Source organism: Doryrhamphus excisus, linkage group LG5 (genome assembly GCF_037039965.1).
Source record: "Doryrhamphus excisus strain RoL-2023G ecotype Guam linkage group LG5, RoL_Dexc_Guam_v1.1, whole genome shotgun sequence".
Taxonomy (NCBI): domain Eukaryota; kingdom Metazoa; phylum Chordata; class Actinopteri; order Syngnathiformes; family Syngnathidae; genus Doryrhamphus; species Doryrhamphus excisus.
Genome location: NC_136361.1, coordinates 9,208,315 through 9,225,471, shown reverse-complemented (window position 1 = coordinate 9,225,471; position 17,157 = coordinate 9,208,315). Strand labels below are relative to the sequence as shown.

Here is a 17,157-nt window from a genome sequence, read left to right as displayed (position 1 = left end):
CAGCTGGGATAGGCTCCAGCATAGCCCTGTGACCCTAGTGAGGCGAAGCGGCATAGAAGATGGATGCATGGATCAAAGTGTTGGAATTATTTGACTCTAAATTCACAATGGAGGTTGAATCCTTTTCAATGTATATCATATCCATGTATCCTTTTATTCATGTCGCTGATTAACACTAGAATGAAATGGGGGGGGGGGGTCCCACATGGCATAAATGGGCGTATTTATTCCAAATGAATGAAAAGCGGCCAGCCTCTATCAGAGTGGTACAATAGTAAGTTATTGAACTGAGCGGTGCCTTGCTCATTCACTCACTCATCTCGCCATTTGGTGACGGGATTGGAACATTTGCTACGAATCACCAAGCCCCAGCACATGCCTAGACAGCTGGGACCACAGACCGGGTCTTGTTAGCACCCTTTAGTCCCCAGCAGCTGCCCTGCGGGGCTGCTCGCACCAACAAGGAACTGGGCTTTGTTAGCAGCTATTCAACACACACACACACACACACAGACACACACATGTGGGGAGCATGTGTGTACATGAGTGGGTGGGATTTTCCAATGAGTCACCATCCAAACAGGACAAAACAAAGGCTTTTCTAAATTGTTTATACACTCTCTTGACCAATCACAGCCCAGCATTGCTATTTCCATCAAGTTTGACGTTTCGGGTTTTCCTGATGTGGAAAATGTCACATGCAGGAGAAAGCTCACGTAGAAGCAGCGTCCTTAGAGAGGGGTAACTCCTCATTTCCTGGCTCCATGATATCACACAAAAAGGTACATTCACGTTACATTAGCAGAAGGCTTTGGAAGACATGCTGGCATACCAACACCAATATGTGTGTGTGTGTGTATATATATATATATATATATATACACGCGTGTGTGTATGTAGTATATATATATATATGTGTGTGTGTATATATATGTATATATGTGTGTATATATGTAGTATATTATGTACATATATACGCGTGTGTATATATGTATATATATGTATATATGTGTGTATATATGTATATTATGTACATATATGTGTGTGTATGTATATATATATATACGCGTGTGTGTGTATATATATAAAAACACACATATATGTATATATATACATATATATGTGTTTTTATATATATGTGTATACATATGTGTGTGTGTGTATATATGTATATATATGCGTATACATATGCGTGTGTATATATATGTATATATATGACAAACACACAATGACTTATGGCCAATTATATGTCACCTCACAGACAGTTGTGCTTGATGGCGGCCATTTTGCACATGTGTCCATCAGTCCCCGACCGCATCGGTTAACAGCAGTCCAGGTCAACAGCGACATTTTCTTCGTTTTCACGCGTGCAGCGCTTCAGGAGTAGAAGACTTTGACTCTTAGCGGGAGGACAAAGACGGCCGGCATGCAGCACATGACCACTTCCTGAATGTGCAGCACAATCGGGACGACTGTCCTTATCAGACGCGCTCACGACGAGGCAGATGGAGAAGAAAAGTTGTCAGTGTTTCCGCTTGGAAGAGCCTGATGCTTCAGGGGAGGGGGCGGGGTCGTGGTAGCAGAGGGGCGGAGCCTCCAGCCATCACCAAGAGAAACTCACTAGGTGTCTGAAGTCAATGGGCCGAGCGTGTGCACGTGCATGTGCGCGACACAAAGCCAGCGTGGTTGGCTGATGAGTCACCAAAGCAAATCATTAGCTGATTGGCCTTTTTTCCACCATATTATTACTGTCATCTCCAAAAATACTATTCATATTGAATATGGGATGCAGGATGGTTGAATGACCTGAGGTCAAAGTTTCAATAAATAGCAATAGTGTCACTAGAAAGTATGAGTGTACTTATTGCTCACTATTTTTTCTCTTATTGTTTCATGGAAGCAAGAACCCTATTGATTTGATGACATCAACTACTACAACTACTGTAATAATAATAGTCATAAAATAGAAATATAATAATTTTAAATGATATTTGACATGACAACACAGCTTATACAACACTTATATGTATCATCCTAATTTTAATACACAATAGAATTTAAATTATTGGAAAATAATTATTGATACAATATCATGAAATTATTTTTTATTTTATTTTATTATTCTAGTTATTTTTGTATTATGTATTTATATTAGTGCTGTTATAATAATAAATAATAATAATTCTATATACATTATGTTACCATTATGATACCAAATATGGTCCTGTACTTTTCTGCACATTTTTAAAAATTAGAATAACTTGTAAGAAATATATTTTAATAATACTGTATATCATAATTTAGGGAAGATTTACAGATCTGACATTGCAAGAAGATCATTGCATGATAATAATAATAATAATAATAATAATAATAATAATAATAATAATAATAATAATAATAATAATAATAATAATAATAATACAAAATTCCAAATAATGAAGGGTATGTAAATACAAGAAGAATGAATACATTAAAAAACACCTCAGAGTAAAATCATCCTTGTGGTCTATGAAGTAAGCGTAATCATGAAATTATTTTTTATTTTATTATTCTAGTTATTTTTGTATTATATATTTATATTAATGATGCCATTATTAGTAATTATAGTATTATTAATAATAATAATAATATTTCTATATACATTATGTTACCATTATGATACCAAATATGGTCCTGTGCTTTTCTGCACAGTTTTAAAAATTAATATAACATGTAAGAAATATATTTTAATACTGTATATCATAATTTAGGGAAAATTTACAGATCTGACATTGCAAGAAGATCATTGCATGATAATAATAATAATACAAAATTCCAAATAATGAAGGGTATGTAAATACAAGAAGAATGAATACATAAAAAAACACCTCAGAGTAAAATCATCCTTGTGGTCTATGAAGTAAGCGTAATCATGAAATAATTTTATATTTTTTATTTTATTATTCTAGTTATTTTTGTATTATATATTTATATTAGTGATGTTATTAGTAATTATAGTATTATTATTATTAATAATAATATTTCTATATACATTATGTTCCCATTATGATACCAAATATGGTCCTGTGCTTTTCTGCACAGTTTTAAAAATTAAAATAACATGTAAGAAATATATTTTAATACTGTATATCATAATTTAGGGAAGATTTACAGATCTGACATTGCAAGAAGATCATTGCATGATAATAATAATAATAATAATAATACAAAATTCCAAATAATGAAGGGTATGTAAATACAAGAAGAATGAATACATAAAAAAACACCTCAGAGTAAAATCATCCTTGTGGTCTATGAAGTAAGCGTAATCATGAAATAATTTTATATTTTTTATTTTATTATTCTAGTTATTTTTGTATTATATATTTATATTAGTGATGTTATTAGTAATTATAGTATTATTATTATTAATAATAATATTTCTATATACATTATGTTCCCATTATGATACCAAATATGGTCCTGTGCTTTTCTGCACAGTTTTAAAAATTAAAATAACATGTAAGAAATATATTTTAATACTGTATATCATAATTTAGGGAAGATTTACAGATCTGATCATTGCATGATAATAATAATGATAAAAAATTCCAAATAATGAAGGGTACATAAATACAAGAAGAATGAACACATAAAAAAAAACATCCTTATGGTCTATGAAGTAAGCGTAACAACTCACTAAAAATGAGCCTACAAATCCCTCTTATGAATATGAATACAAGGTGTATGTCGGTAAAATGATCCTGAGTGTGACGATCAAATAGCCTCACACACACTCATCATTCCGGGAAGGAAACAGAGTGCTGTTTGTGTTTGCTAAACAAAAGCAGCGAGGAATATTGTGAGGATCTGCAGCGACGGCGACGGCGACAGCGAGCTCCCTCATCAGGCTGCCAGACTTTCAGAGGACATCTCGTCACGCAGGTTTGCCAACACTGATATTTTACCAGGCTTTACACGCCCACCTGGCCAGGAGCACCAACGTGGAAATTGGTTCACTTTTACAACAGTATTCTCTCACACCACAAAATCACAAACATCCTTCAGGTTGTTTTGGGTCAAAATCTAAATAAGTCTAGATAAATATATATGCAGTAAAGTCTTGTTATATCAATATCGGTTATATCAAAGTACTGCTTATTACGATACTATTTTCATTTCCCGGCAAATTTCTAGTCTTTTATGATATAATTAGTTCCGTTAGTACGATACCCGGTTATTATGATAATCCGGTTACTACGATGCCCTTTTCATCTCCCGCCAGCCAATTTGGTCTGCTTATATCGATACAAAAGCAGCTTAAATCAATCTTTGCTTAAGGATTTCAATACCAAAAAAGAACACGGCGAACGGCTGCTTCCAGTCAACTTTATTTTTCACACTTCCACCACCAGAGCGCAGCACACACACCGATTCCCGCACTTCCTGGTTCACAGGTCATGCTCAACCCGCCCCACATAGCTGGCCAAACACATGCCTGCAACAGAAGAACCAACTGACATAGCATACACACCTATTCCAACGAAGACACAAGCGTACAAATACATGTATTTAATTGTGTTGTATTCAGATATCTTTTTATCGCTTGCAATAATCACTGTTTTTCATATGTACGTGCTGGCGTTCGTGGTTTCTCTCGTGTGTATAGATTCTATACACACTGCGTTCGTGGTTTCTCTCGTGTGTATAGATTCTATACACACGAGAGAAACCACGAACGCAGTCGGTTCTTCTGTTGCAGGCATGTGTTTGGCCAGCTATGTGGGGCGGGTTGAGCATGACCTGTGAACCAGGAAGTGCGGGAATCGGTGTGTGTGCTGCGCTCTGGTGGTGGAAGTGTGAAAAATAAAGTTGACTGGAAGCAGCCGTTCGCCGTGTTCTTTTTTGGTATTGAAATCCTTAAGCAAAGATTGATTTAAGCTGCATTATTGCCCACTTTTAATGCAGTTCGGCGCAGGATCGGATATATCGACAGTCCGGTTATATCGATATTTTTTCCGACTGCCGACAATATCGATATAACGAGACTTTACTGTATATATCACAAGTTTGGTCCATAATACAGTGATAACAAAAACACATCACAATGTCAATATAACCTAGGGGTGTCACCAGACACTCCACAAGTCAACGAGACCAGACCAGACAAGATTTTAACTTCACTTGGAAGAAAAGTACAATGAAAAGATCTCAAAAAATATACCATGCTGTTGTTGTACAGAACAAGCACACCAATGTACAGTGACGCCGCACACAGCAGAGCTCAATGATCTTATGGCAATGGCTGATGTTAGCCATCTGTTGGGGTTATGGTAATGGTAATGGTAATGGTAATGGTTTTATTTCATTTGAACATGCATCAGATTCCAATTGAGTGCATCCCATAATCAGTTCCCAGTTCCACATGTCCAAAAGGAGTAGGAAGAAGCAAAGCTTATTAAATCCTACCCCTCCATCTGGTACTTTTACAATCACTAACTGTTACATTTGTTCACTTCCTGCTTTTCATAATACAGTTTAAGGGGTTTTTTTGTTTGTTTTTTTTAATAATGCACCTTGTACCGTACGAGGTGATATGACCATACAATGACATAATGTGTACCATAGTAACTGTCAATATTACATTTGTTCACTTCCTGCTTTCCATAATACAGTTTAAGATTTTGGGTTTTTTTGTTGTTGTTTTTTTTTTTTTAATTAATTTTGTAATTTTTTGTCCCGTACCGAAGTACTCGGTGATATGAGCATCCAATGCCATAATGGGTACCATAGTAAGTGTCAATATAGTGATATATATAGCACATCATGACTGGTTCAAGACTCTTCATCCTTGTATTTAGCAAACATCAACTGCTTGTATTGTTTCTTGAATTGGCTCATCGTTGTGCATTTTTTGATTTCCTTACTCAATCCATTCCATAGTTTGATTCCACATACTGAAATGCTATGGCTAGCATAACGTAGTCCTAGCATAGAAGTGTTTCAAATGTACTTCTTCCCTGAGATTATATTTCTCCTCTCTTGTAGAGAAGTATTGGATACATTTGAAGATGAACTATATCAGCAAGTTGAAGTATTTGTCATTTTACAAATAAGGAGTTAGTATGTTCTCTGTAGGCGGCATTATGAATTATCCTTATGGATGGATGAATGTGTGGATGGTAAGATGCCAATGGATTGCCCCTTTGGGATGATTACGTTTTCTGAAACCTGAACCCTGTAAACAGACACGCACATGGCAATATATCATTTTCTTTTACTGTGTGATTCATTCTTTCATTTATTATCCTACCATGCATTTTTTTCCTGAATCATATTTTAATCTTGCTAGATCTTGTGGCAAAAAACCCAACGACATTTCAAAATCCAACACCATAAATGCACTACTCTAACACAGAAATATAAAAGTCATTGTTAACATTGTTTACAATTTATCAATAATTTATTCCCACTATCATATTTATTTTAGTTTAATCAGATACATTTGACAAAAGTGATCTTCCACATTGTATTAAAATAAAATGTAATTTTTCAAAATATATTTTCAAAAATTAATACTCTTCTTTCAATAGTCTTCTTTCCCTGACGCACACACAAAGATAGAGAAAAATTGCCAAAATATTCATGAATTCATTTTCTACCGCTTATCTTCACGAGTGCTTCGGCAGTGCTGGAGCCTATCCTAGTCCACCCTGGACTGGTCGCCAGCCAATCACAGGTCACATATAGACAAACTCCACACAGATGGCCGAGGGTGGTGCCAAAATATTATTTTCTATTCATATTTGTTTTGAAAAAGCAGCATTTTTTAGATGCTCCTCCTGACTGAGGAAATGTTTCATCGTGTTTTCATGGTTATTCATGAGCTTTTTAGGTCCGTCTATGGTGGTAAATGACTATTTATGGATTGGATTATTGAACACAACAGTAGCAATTTGGACAAAAGTATTCAGTATATAATAATTCATGCACAAACACAATGTGTAAGTCAAACTCCAACTCCTGAAACCCTGAAAGAGTTTGAGAGGGGGAATTCAGAGTTACATAAGAAGCCAAAAGGAACGCAACGTAGTTTAGCACCGTCCCGCTGGGGGGATTCAACCACCTTCTTAAAATGATTTACGACTCATGGAGGGCTGAGCTGGCTACAAAGCTCAGTGGAAACTTCTAGAAATTGTCACACACACACACACACACACACACACATATATATATATTGCGTATATAAAAGCAGCGCTGCTCGATTGTGGTCTGTTGGCGTCAGAGCCTCTCATTTATCCAATGTGATGAGAGCAGCTATTGTTTGTAGCTGCATAGCAACAGAAAACAGTGGAACTAATTCCGTGCCCAGGGTGACATTTTATTTGAATTCAAAATGTAGAAAAAGTTTGTGCATCACAGCGAAGCCTGTTCATGTTGATGTCACCAACATGGAGACAGAAATGTGAGGAGAATAGACCGGAAGAAAGGTGTTCTGACATTTGTGAATATTTTTTAATTTAGACTTTTATTTAGACTTTGTGTTTTCAGATGATATTTTTCATTCCTATCTCATTTCGAACTCGATGTGGCAGCAAGACAGCACACAGACACCACCTTCCTGTTTAGTCATTCTTCACTTCCATTCGTTTTTGGCTGTTTCATTTCAGTGGTATCATCTCCATGGTGACCCTTAGCCATCATTGACATTTAACTGATGACAAACATGACTGTCACTCTTGTTGTTATGGGAATTGTTGTTGCTGCTGTTTTTGTCTCTCTCTCTCTCTCTCTACTGCCCCCCCTACAGTTTTTCTTCTTCTTTTCTGTGTCCCTTCTTGCGCCGGTCTGGCCACTCCACATTCCCATAACAAAAACATCAAATAACACCATATCTGTTTAGCATGTAAGGGCATTTAGATCAACAATACTATCTGCCCCAATGGCTGGACAGGACACAAAAAAATAAAAAATAAAAAATAAAAAATAAAAAATAAAAAATAAAAAATAAAAAATAAAAAATAAAAAATAAAAAATAAAAAATAAAAAATAAAAAATAAAAAATAAAAAATAAAAAATAAAAAATAAAAAATAAAAAATAAAAAATTCAAAATTAAAAATTGCGTTTTTCAACTTTGTCATCAAAATGTTTGCACACTCCATTTTGGGTTATTCAGGTTAGAAACCAAAACCAAACTACCAAATTCAAGAAGTAACTCATGGCAAAACAGGAAGGTGGTTTCCGTGAGGTGTCTGGCTGCCACATCGTGTCTTTTGGAACACTAACATCAAGAATCACATCTTCGGTGAAGATAAAAGCAACCTTCAATTTATCCTTTTCATTTATCATTGATATGCTTTTGGAATTCAGTTAGCGTCCATTTGAGTGTGAGTCATGCATGAGTATTTACTTATTACTTATTTACTTTACTTAAGTAATAACAGGACTTGATGGGTCGGTGGACATAGCGGGTTCCACTGTGCTGTACTTTGTGGGAACCTTTTCTGTTCCAACTGCATAAAGCAAGTTCCATAAAGGCCAGAACAGGTTCAACGTCAGTGAGCTCTGACCTGATCTTGAAGCTCGAGGGTGTCAAAGTGGTGCCATGGAGGTCCAAGGTTTTCTTTCCAGCCGGTCACTAAAGCAGGTAAGTTTAATGATTAACACCTCCTTCAATTTGAGGGAAGGAGCTCATCAATGAAAGCACCTGCTGGAGAAACCGGTTGAGGAGAAAAGCTGCAATGTCTGCCCTGGACATGTGTTGGAGAACGTCTTCCCAGAGGAGTGCACAAAGAGTGACAGACAAGGTGCACCACAACGAAGGGAGAACTTCATCCATCACTCAAGCACGTTCCTGCCAAGCAGTGCTGCCAGCGGCCACACCCTAAACCTCACGGCGCCAAGAGGCGCGGCAAACCCGGCCCAGGTAAATCCACCTTTGTCACACGCCACACTGACACCATCCATCACGGCGATGAGATCTTTGCTTTTCACTACACGCCATCACCAGCGGGGAGCACAGCTTCTATGTTACAACATGACAAGATCTGATCCACGTTTAATGCATGGCTGCATTTGGAACCAACGATGATATCGATCTCCGAAAGATGCTTTTGTCAAACATCACCATAACTGTGATAACAAAAACAAAAGATAATATCACAACATCTGTATTAACTGATGTACCTTTCAGTAAAGCCAAATCTTCAACATCATATTTATCATCATAGAAATACAAGTGTTTTTTTCATTTGATTCATTTTAAAAATATACAAAGAAAATATATACACTAAAAACTTTTTTCTAAATATTATAACTTACAAATCACACATTATAATAATTTTATATTTAATATATGTATTCAGATATATACATATTAAATAACTTAAATATTATAATAATTTTATATATTAAATATATATATATTAAGTATAAAATTATTATAATAATATGTGATTTGTAAGTTCTATATATATAAAACTTACAAATCACATATTATAATAATTATATATATAAAATCTGTTTTGCAAAGTTACCTTTCAGTAAAGCCAAATCTTCAAAATCATATTTATCATCATAGAAATACAAGTGTATTTTTCATTTGATTCATTTTAAAAATATAGAAAGCAAATAATATCAACTAAAAACTTTTTTCAAAATATTATAATAACTTACAAACCACATATTATAATACTTTTATATTTAATATATATATATTAAATACATATATTAAATAAAAACATATATTAATATATATATATTGAATAACTTAAATATTATAATAATTTCATATTTTATATATATTAAATATATATATATTAAATATAAAATTATTATAATATGTGATTTGTAAGTTATATATATATAAAAATATATAAAACCTGTTTTGCACAGTTACCTTTCAGTAAAGCCAAATCTTCAAAATCATATTTATATCATAGAAATACAAGTGTATTTTTCATTTGATTCATTTAAAAAATATACAAAGAAAATATATAAACTAAAAACTTTTTTCTAAATATTAGAACTTACAAATCAAATTATAATAATTATATTTTATATATATATATATACATATATATATATATACATATATACATATATATATATATATACACATATATATATAATCTGTTTTGCTTCTTGCTGTGCCTATAAACACGCTTTCCAAAAACAACAGAGTACAGTCAAGCCTCCATTTTTCTGGCCATATTTTGTTTTGCTTTTTGTACAATATTGCACTTAAACTAGTCCGTTTGTCCCAAACAAAGCACCCGACACCTCGCATTTATGTGTGACTGCAAAAAATGATCTGCCATGAAGAAGTTGGTCAAGGAGGTGAAAAAACACCATCTTGCCAAGTCAACAATAACGTCCATCCATTGCTTATTCAGAATGATTTCAAATTGCATGTAGACTCATTCCTCTCTGTAAAATGGATTTTTGTGCATATTTTTGGGTGTCTTGAATGGATTTTTAAAAATTCTTGCGGCGTATAAAAGTAATATACAGTGTTCTCTTGCTAATTCACGTTTTTTTAGTGTATGGACGTTGTTATGAGCCTGGCCCTTCAAGAAGAATTGCATTGTAAGAAGTTGACTGTCTCTCGCTTCTCTCTTTTGTCTGTCTGTAATGTCTGCAAACCCACAATGGCGATAAAACATTCAGAGTCCAAACGGCAGAGGAGGATGTTAACCATAGCACAAAAAGGTTAACAAAGTACTGTAAATGAATCCGGTTAGAAAGACTGCATCAGGAGTAGTACAATCTAACAAGGATGCAAAAAGGCTACAGTACAGCGGAACGGCGTAAGGCCGACAAAGAGGCACGGTCAGAGGAGTGAAGCTCACTTAATAATTCCTTGTGTCCAACCTTGTACGTTGATCATTGACATGATGGTTAGAACTTTTTGGAGTGTTTCAACAAGAGTGAAGAGTGAAATGTCAATGGCTGTCAGAGGAAAGTGTAGAAGTGTAAGGCGATTGGTTCTGCAGCCTTCAAATATCTTTGTAAAAGTTCAAGTTGAACTACTTTGTACGTCGGCTTCTCCTCCGACTGTTATGTTGGACTTCCTGTAAACATTTACCAGCCTGTGATTAAGTCTGAGTCATCATCATGAATGGAAGTTCTTCTGAAATTGCACTGCTCTGCATTATTTACATATTAAACAAAGTTCCAGGAGCAACCGTTGGCCAGCAGCAGTGCGAGCTTCTGCATTTTTCGTTGTGGGGAGGCTGGAGGCTGAGGAAGGGTGAGGAAGGGTGAGGAAGGGTGAGGAAGGGTGAGGAAGGGTGAGGAAGGGTGAGGAATGTGTTCCATGCAGTCATTAACTTGTACATTCAGTTATTTATGGAAGGAATGACACGGTTTCCACTAAGTCCGAGCTCGGCCAATGAGAGTCTTCTGTGTGGACTGCGACTTCTAACAGTGAGAGAACCACCATGTCCAATTCCAGACGCCACGAGGGAGGAGGAGAAAAAAAAAAAAAGACCTCTGAGTCATCACCGAGTCACAAGGCGCTGCCAAGGCCTTCCTGGTCACCACGGCAACCAAACACAAAGCAGTTGAAGGGCGGACCGGCCTGAATGGGGCGATCCCAGCCTTGACTGGAGCCAATTGACTGATAACATGGATTCTATCACTCATACCACATTTAGAAAGAACTTCTGGGAAAACCCTCAAATACATAGCGACCTGGACACCGCCATTATTCTTTCTAGAGGAACCATTTGTCATTAACGTTTTTATTTTTGTAAAAAAATAGGACGTTTTTTGTAGCATACAACATATGTAGCGTAAGCATTTGGAACTGAATCTAACCTCATAATGAAATGTTGTCAAATCGAAATCGACGGGTTTGGAGGGGGAGAAGTGGACGGGTGGGTGGCGCCTCGACACAGCAGCACCATCCAGGTGTTGTTAAGATGTCAAAAATGAAAATTACGAATAACAATTGCAAGGGGAAGTATCGGCACAAAGGCTGGTGATGCATTTAATAAAATATTATAATAACTTACAAATCACACATTATAATCATTTTATATTTAATATTATATATATATTAAATAAAATATATATATTAAATAACTTAGAAATATTATAATAAAAAATATATAATTTTTATATTATATAATTTTATATATATATATATATATATATATTAAATATATATTAAATATATGTATTTATTAAATATAAAATGATTATAACATCTGTTTTGTAACTTTTATATATATATATAAAATCTGTTTTGCAAAGCTACCTTTTAGTAAAGCCAAATCTTCAAAATCATATTTATCATCATAGAAATGTATTTTTCATTTGATTCATTTTAAAAATATAAAAATGAAAAAAAAATATATAAACGAAAAACTTTTTTCAAAATATTATAATAACTTACAAATCACGTATAATAATAATTTCATATTAATTTCACATTATATATATATATATATATATATATATATAAATCTGTTTTGCTTCTTGCTGTGCCTATAAACACGCTTTCCAAAAACAATAGAGTTCAGTCAAGCCTCCATTTTTCTGGCCATATTTTGTTTTGCTTTTTGTACAATATTGCACTTAAACTAGTCCGTTTGTCCCAAACAAAGCTCGCATTTATGGGCACATATAGACAAAGACAAAGAGTGGCTAATTAACCTAGCATGTTTTTGGAATGGGGGAGGAAACCGGAGTACCCGGAGAAAACCCACAAATGCACGGGGAAAACATGCAAACGCCACACTTAGATGCCCAAGCGGAGAATCGAACCCACATCTTACTGATCTCCTGACTGTGTAGCCTACATGCTAACCATTCGGCTTATGGCAAAAGCTAAAATAAACAAAACTCAGGTAGCACATTCTGTTCAAGTTGTGAGAGTCCAGTGTACTATGTTTAGCAACGGTTTCCTATTTGGAAGCCCCCCCCCGCCGCCACCTCCTCCCAGCCCTCCTGAACACTTCCAGGACACCAAATACATTCCTGGGATGCCACCCGCCGCACCTGAAGCACATCAAGAACCTGACAGAAAGTTTCTCACCATTGACGACGATGACAACATCTGACATGCCTGCTGGCGAGCATCCAGCTGTCAATAAACTGCTAAATGCATGGAATAATTACCTCTGCTCAGCATAAAATTAGGCGGAAACATTATGATTTCATGGTGATTAAAGCAGGATTACGCAAAAACCAGAAAAACTGGGGGGACTTATTTCATTTGCCAGAATTTCATTCTGGCATTAGAGCCCACTGAAGAACTGGAGTGGAATAACCTGTCATCAAACAAGTCATTTGTTTGTGTTTGTAGTAGTAGTAGTAGTAGTAGTAGTACTCAGCATAAGAGAGAAACACTGGGAATCAGACTGCAGTGTACCATCACAGGCCTTGGTAGGCCTAGAAAGGTCTTATCAGAGTGGGACATCCCAGTGTGACGGTACAACAATCTGTGATGTTTAATGCTGCTTAGCAATACCAGCATTTGTCACATGACATCATTTTTATATTTTTTGAAATATGGGATGCTCCTACCTGGCTTTGAGCTCCTTGTACTCCTCCTTGACCTTGCCCAGCTCCAGCTGCAGGCGCGCCCGCTCCCGGGCCACCTGGTCCAGGGTCTTGCGGGCGTCGGCCAATTCATTCTCGTAGGCCGCCTTGATGCCGCTGAGGTCGCGGGTGACGGACGACTCGGACTCAGAGATGCGGAGGCGCAGGCCGGCGTTCTCGGTCTCCAGCGAGCGCACCTTGTCAATGTAGACGGCCAGCCGGTCGTTGAGGTTGCACAGGTCCTCCTTCTCCTGCAGACGGGTGATGCGGGCCGGGGAGGCGGCGCCGCGGCTGCTGCGTTTCTGGCTCGGCGTTTCCATGGCGATGGGCGGCTCAGCGAGGGGTGCAGATGGGGTGAGTCAGTGGCTGTGGGAAGAAAACAATACCAGTTTTTTTTATTACTCTTTAAAACTTTCCACCGGGCTTGAAACAATCGTTTGCTTGTTTTTCTTATTTTTACGACCATCGTTATTCCACAAGGGAAGGCCACACGTATTTCCTGCCTAATTTGCTCTGCCGTTATTTTCACTCATCTTGATGAACCTCCAGCATTTGCAGGAGTCGTCCTGATCCATTCGATTCTAAACATCCAAACGAGTTCAACTAGCAACACCGGCGGTTTGCTGTGACCATGTGACCGGCGTTCCGACTTTTTCCCAAATACTAATAATAAGAACTAATAAGGGGTGGCACGGTGGTCTAGTGGTTAGCTCCGGGTACTCCGGTTTCCTCCCACATTCCAAAAACATGCTAGGTTAATTGGCCACTCCAAATTGTCCATAGGTATGAATGTGAGTGTGAATGGTTGTTTGTCTATATGTGCCCTGTGATTGGCTGGCCACCAACAAAAAATAAACACAGGCCCTTTTCACTCAGGCGCCTTTGAGTGGCCATTTCCTGCTAGGCACAATCATCTGTCCAAGGACCCAAGGTTAAACTCCTCCAAAAACAGCAGGACAATCGTGCAAGTCGAGCAATACACATTACACGTCCAATAAAATCACTGCTCTGTATTCACTCATTCAATCCAAAGCCGCCCCTCTCGGTACCGGCCATTTTGGATGATGAAGACTATTTTGTTGTCGGACTATACGAATATGCTATATTACAAAAGAAAGATTAGGCTCTCCTCTTTCATCAGGAAAAAAAGTTTGATTCTATACATTCAAATGTATATGTAATGTATGTAATGTGTAACCAAGCTCCAAGTCTTTCCACTTCCTGGTTGCTGCAGAGAAAGTATTCCAATGGGAAACTTCAATATTTTTGCCTTAAAAGTGCAACCAACCTCTTCTATTGTAGAGTTGCATCATTACCCCTTTGTGCCTCTCCCTTTGTGCAAAAACATATCAAAGACATCTTTGGTAGCGAGTGAGTTAAATATGAAGTATATTAAGTATATAATATAAAAACTGTATCTAATAGGGAAAACCATTACACCTGGTGGGGCACGTCGGCGCACTGCCCCCAATTTTTCCACCGCCTTCTACCAGTAAAGCAAATAGTATTGTTGGAAACTGCAAAAAAAAAAAAAAAAGCTGCATCGAATGCACCACCCAGATCGGGCAAAACACCCTTTAGTTACAGCAGGTGTTTTGTAGCACTGTGAGAAACTTCAAGTAGGGGTCCATGTTGTGACTTCTATTCACCATTTGTGTGCATTGACTCTACCATGGGGTGTCCTCATGTTTAACATTGTTATCCTACAAGTGTAAAAATAAGTTCATATTAACAGGGTAAAAGGTACTTAAAGGTACTATTATTACCTGATGGTGTGCCACAGGGGTCAATATTAGAACCCTGTCCATTTGAACCACATGATGAATCAACATTCATTTAATTACAAACCAGCTCCGCAAATATAATAGATGGAGTAAAGCTATGCTGGACCCAAGTTTACTACCAATGCAAAGAGACGTTTTACCCAAGAGGAGACTGAAAGCAGGCGCTGCAAAATACTGCAGCGTCCACAGGTAACCATGCAGCAGTTTCTAGCCGTAGCATACATGCTCACCCAATCAGCACCCACCTGGTATCAACTAAGCGCCCCCCACCCTCCAGTAAGTTCCCCTAAGACCAGAACACATTCACAGCAACACGAGTCTTAGTTTTGTCTTGTTTTCTCTTATGTCTACTATCTTGTCAATACGGGTGTAAAGGTGACTATAGGGGTGTTATATCAGGTTTGGTGGGCTCTAATAATATTAAACACTGTACTTAGGTGGTTTTCTATGCTCAAACTATGAAAATACTACATTTATTAATAAGGAATCGTATTTTGCAAAAATCTGTCATCAATCCGTGATGAAAGAGGATTTCCTGTATCTCCAAATTTTGTCGAAGATGGGGGGAAAAAAAGAAAAAACGAGGATCCATGCTTCATCAAACAGCAACAATAGAAAGAAAAGCCATTAGACATTATTTAACATGATTAAGTGCGACTAAAGGGAAATGGTGCCTTCAGGGACCCGGGCAAACGAACAATCATCACCATTATCGTGACACTCAATGGCGGGAAAGCCCACTCCAACGAGCTGAAGAGGGAGCCCACGCACGCCAATGCTCTGCCATCGATCCTCCCGCTGGTGTGGGTGGGCCGGGTCGCACTCACGTGCGCGCACACGCCCCCCACGCACAGCAGCAGCAGCAGCAAAGTCATGAGTGCACCCCACGCCAACTCCCAACACGTCAAAGTGTCAAAGTGTCTCCTCACACGGCCGCGCCGCTTGGAACAGGTTGCGCGGCTTGGAAAAGACGAGATCCTGAAAAGTTCTTCCCGGCCCCTCCCTGCCGCATGGGAAGCTCTCCGTGGACTGCCGGAACAAGTTTGGCGAGAGGAGGGGAGTTGCTCTCTTGAACAAAACGTGGATCTTACCTCCTTTTCCTGCTGGGAAGATCTCAGGAGCAGCCTGCTGCAAATGGACGCTTTCTGGTAGTGTGTGTGTGTGTGTGTGTGTGTGTGTGTGCGCTCGCTGAGCGTGCACGTCCACAGGAGGGTGAAGATGAAGAAGAAGAAGAAGAAGAGGTGCTGGAGGATGTAGTCTAGCTCACTCCCTGACTGTGTGTGTGTTCAATGGCTGTCTGGATGCCAACTGCGAACATGGAACTCCTGCTAGCCGAGACGGGGAGGGCGGGGCCGGATCACTACGGAGGGAAAGGCGGGGCCGGATCGCTACCGAGGGGAGGGCGGGGCTCGAGTGTGTGTGTGTGTGTGTGTGTGTGCGTGTAGCAGCTGTTGAGCTTTATCTCTGCTCTACTTGATCCTCTGACTCCCTCACAGACACATTGACCTCAGCAGACATGACGACACCATTTTGACCACGCCCCCTATTAAAAGTGTGTGAATGAGCAAAAAAAAAACAAACAAATAAAATCCTCATTGAGTTTAATGACAATGATGTTTGGAATGATCTGTTCCAGAGTCAATATACCGCCATTAATTTGGACATGGGGTGTCCTCAATCACACTTACGGCGCCACCTATGTGTTGTAGTGAAAATGCTTTGGAAGACATGCTAGCATAAAGCTAATTCCAAAGTTGTATCATCTTTAAACAAATGTTCAATGACTTGCTTAGCTGCCGAGTCCCGCCCCTGACCTTTTTGCTTGATGACGGCCATGTTTTC

At 37.9% G+C, this 17,157-nt stretch overlaps 1 protein-coding gene across 1 annotated transcript in view; it reads right to left on the bottom strand.

Moving 5' to 3' along the window:
• lmna (lamin A) overlaps positions 1-16,638 on the bottom strand; it is a 31,997-nt gene extending 15,359 nt beyond the window's left edge. Inside the window, exons 1-2 of the mRNA XM_058053627.2 lie at positions 16,407-16,638; positions 13,517-13,897 (exon numbers count right to left, since the gene is read on the bottom strand). Coding sequence (XP_057909610.2) covers positions 13,517-13,851 — 335 coding nt within the window. The 5' untranslated portion in view covers positions 13,852-13,897; positions 16,407-16,638. The remainder of the gene's footprint in view (positions 1-13,516; positions 13,898-16,406) is intronic.
• Between the last annotated feature and the right edge of the window lie 519 nt (positions 16,639-17,157).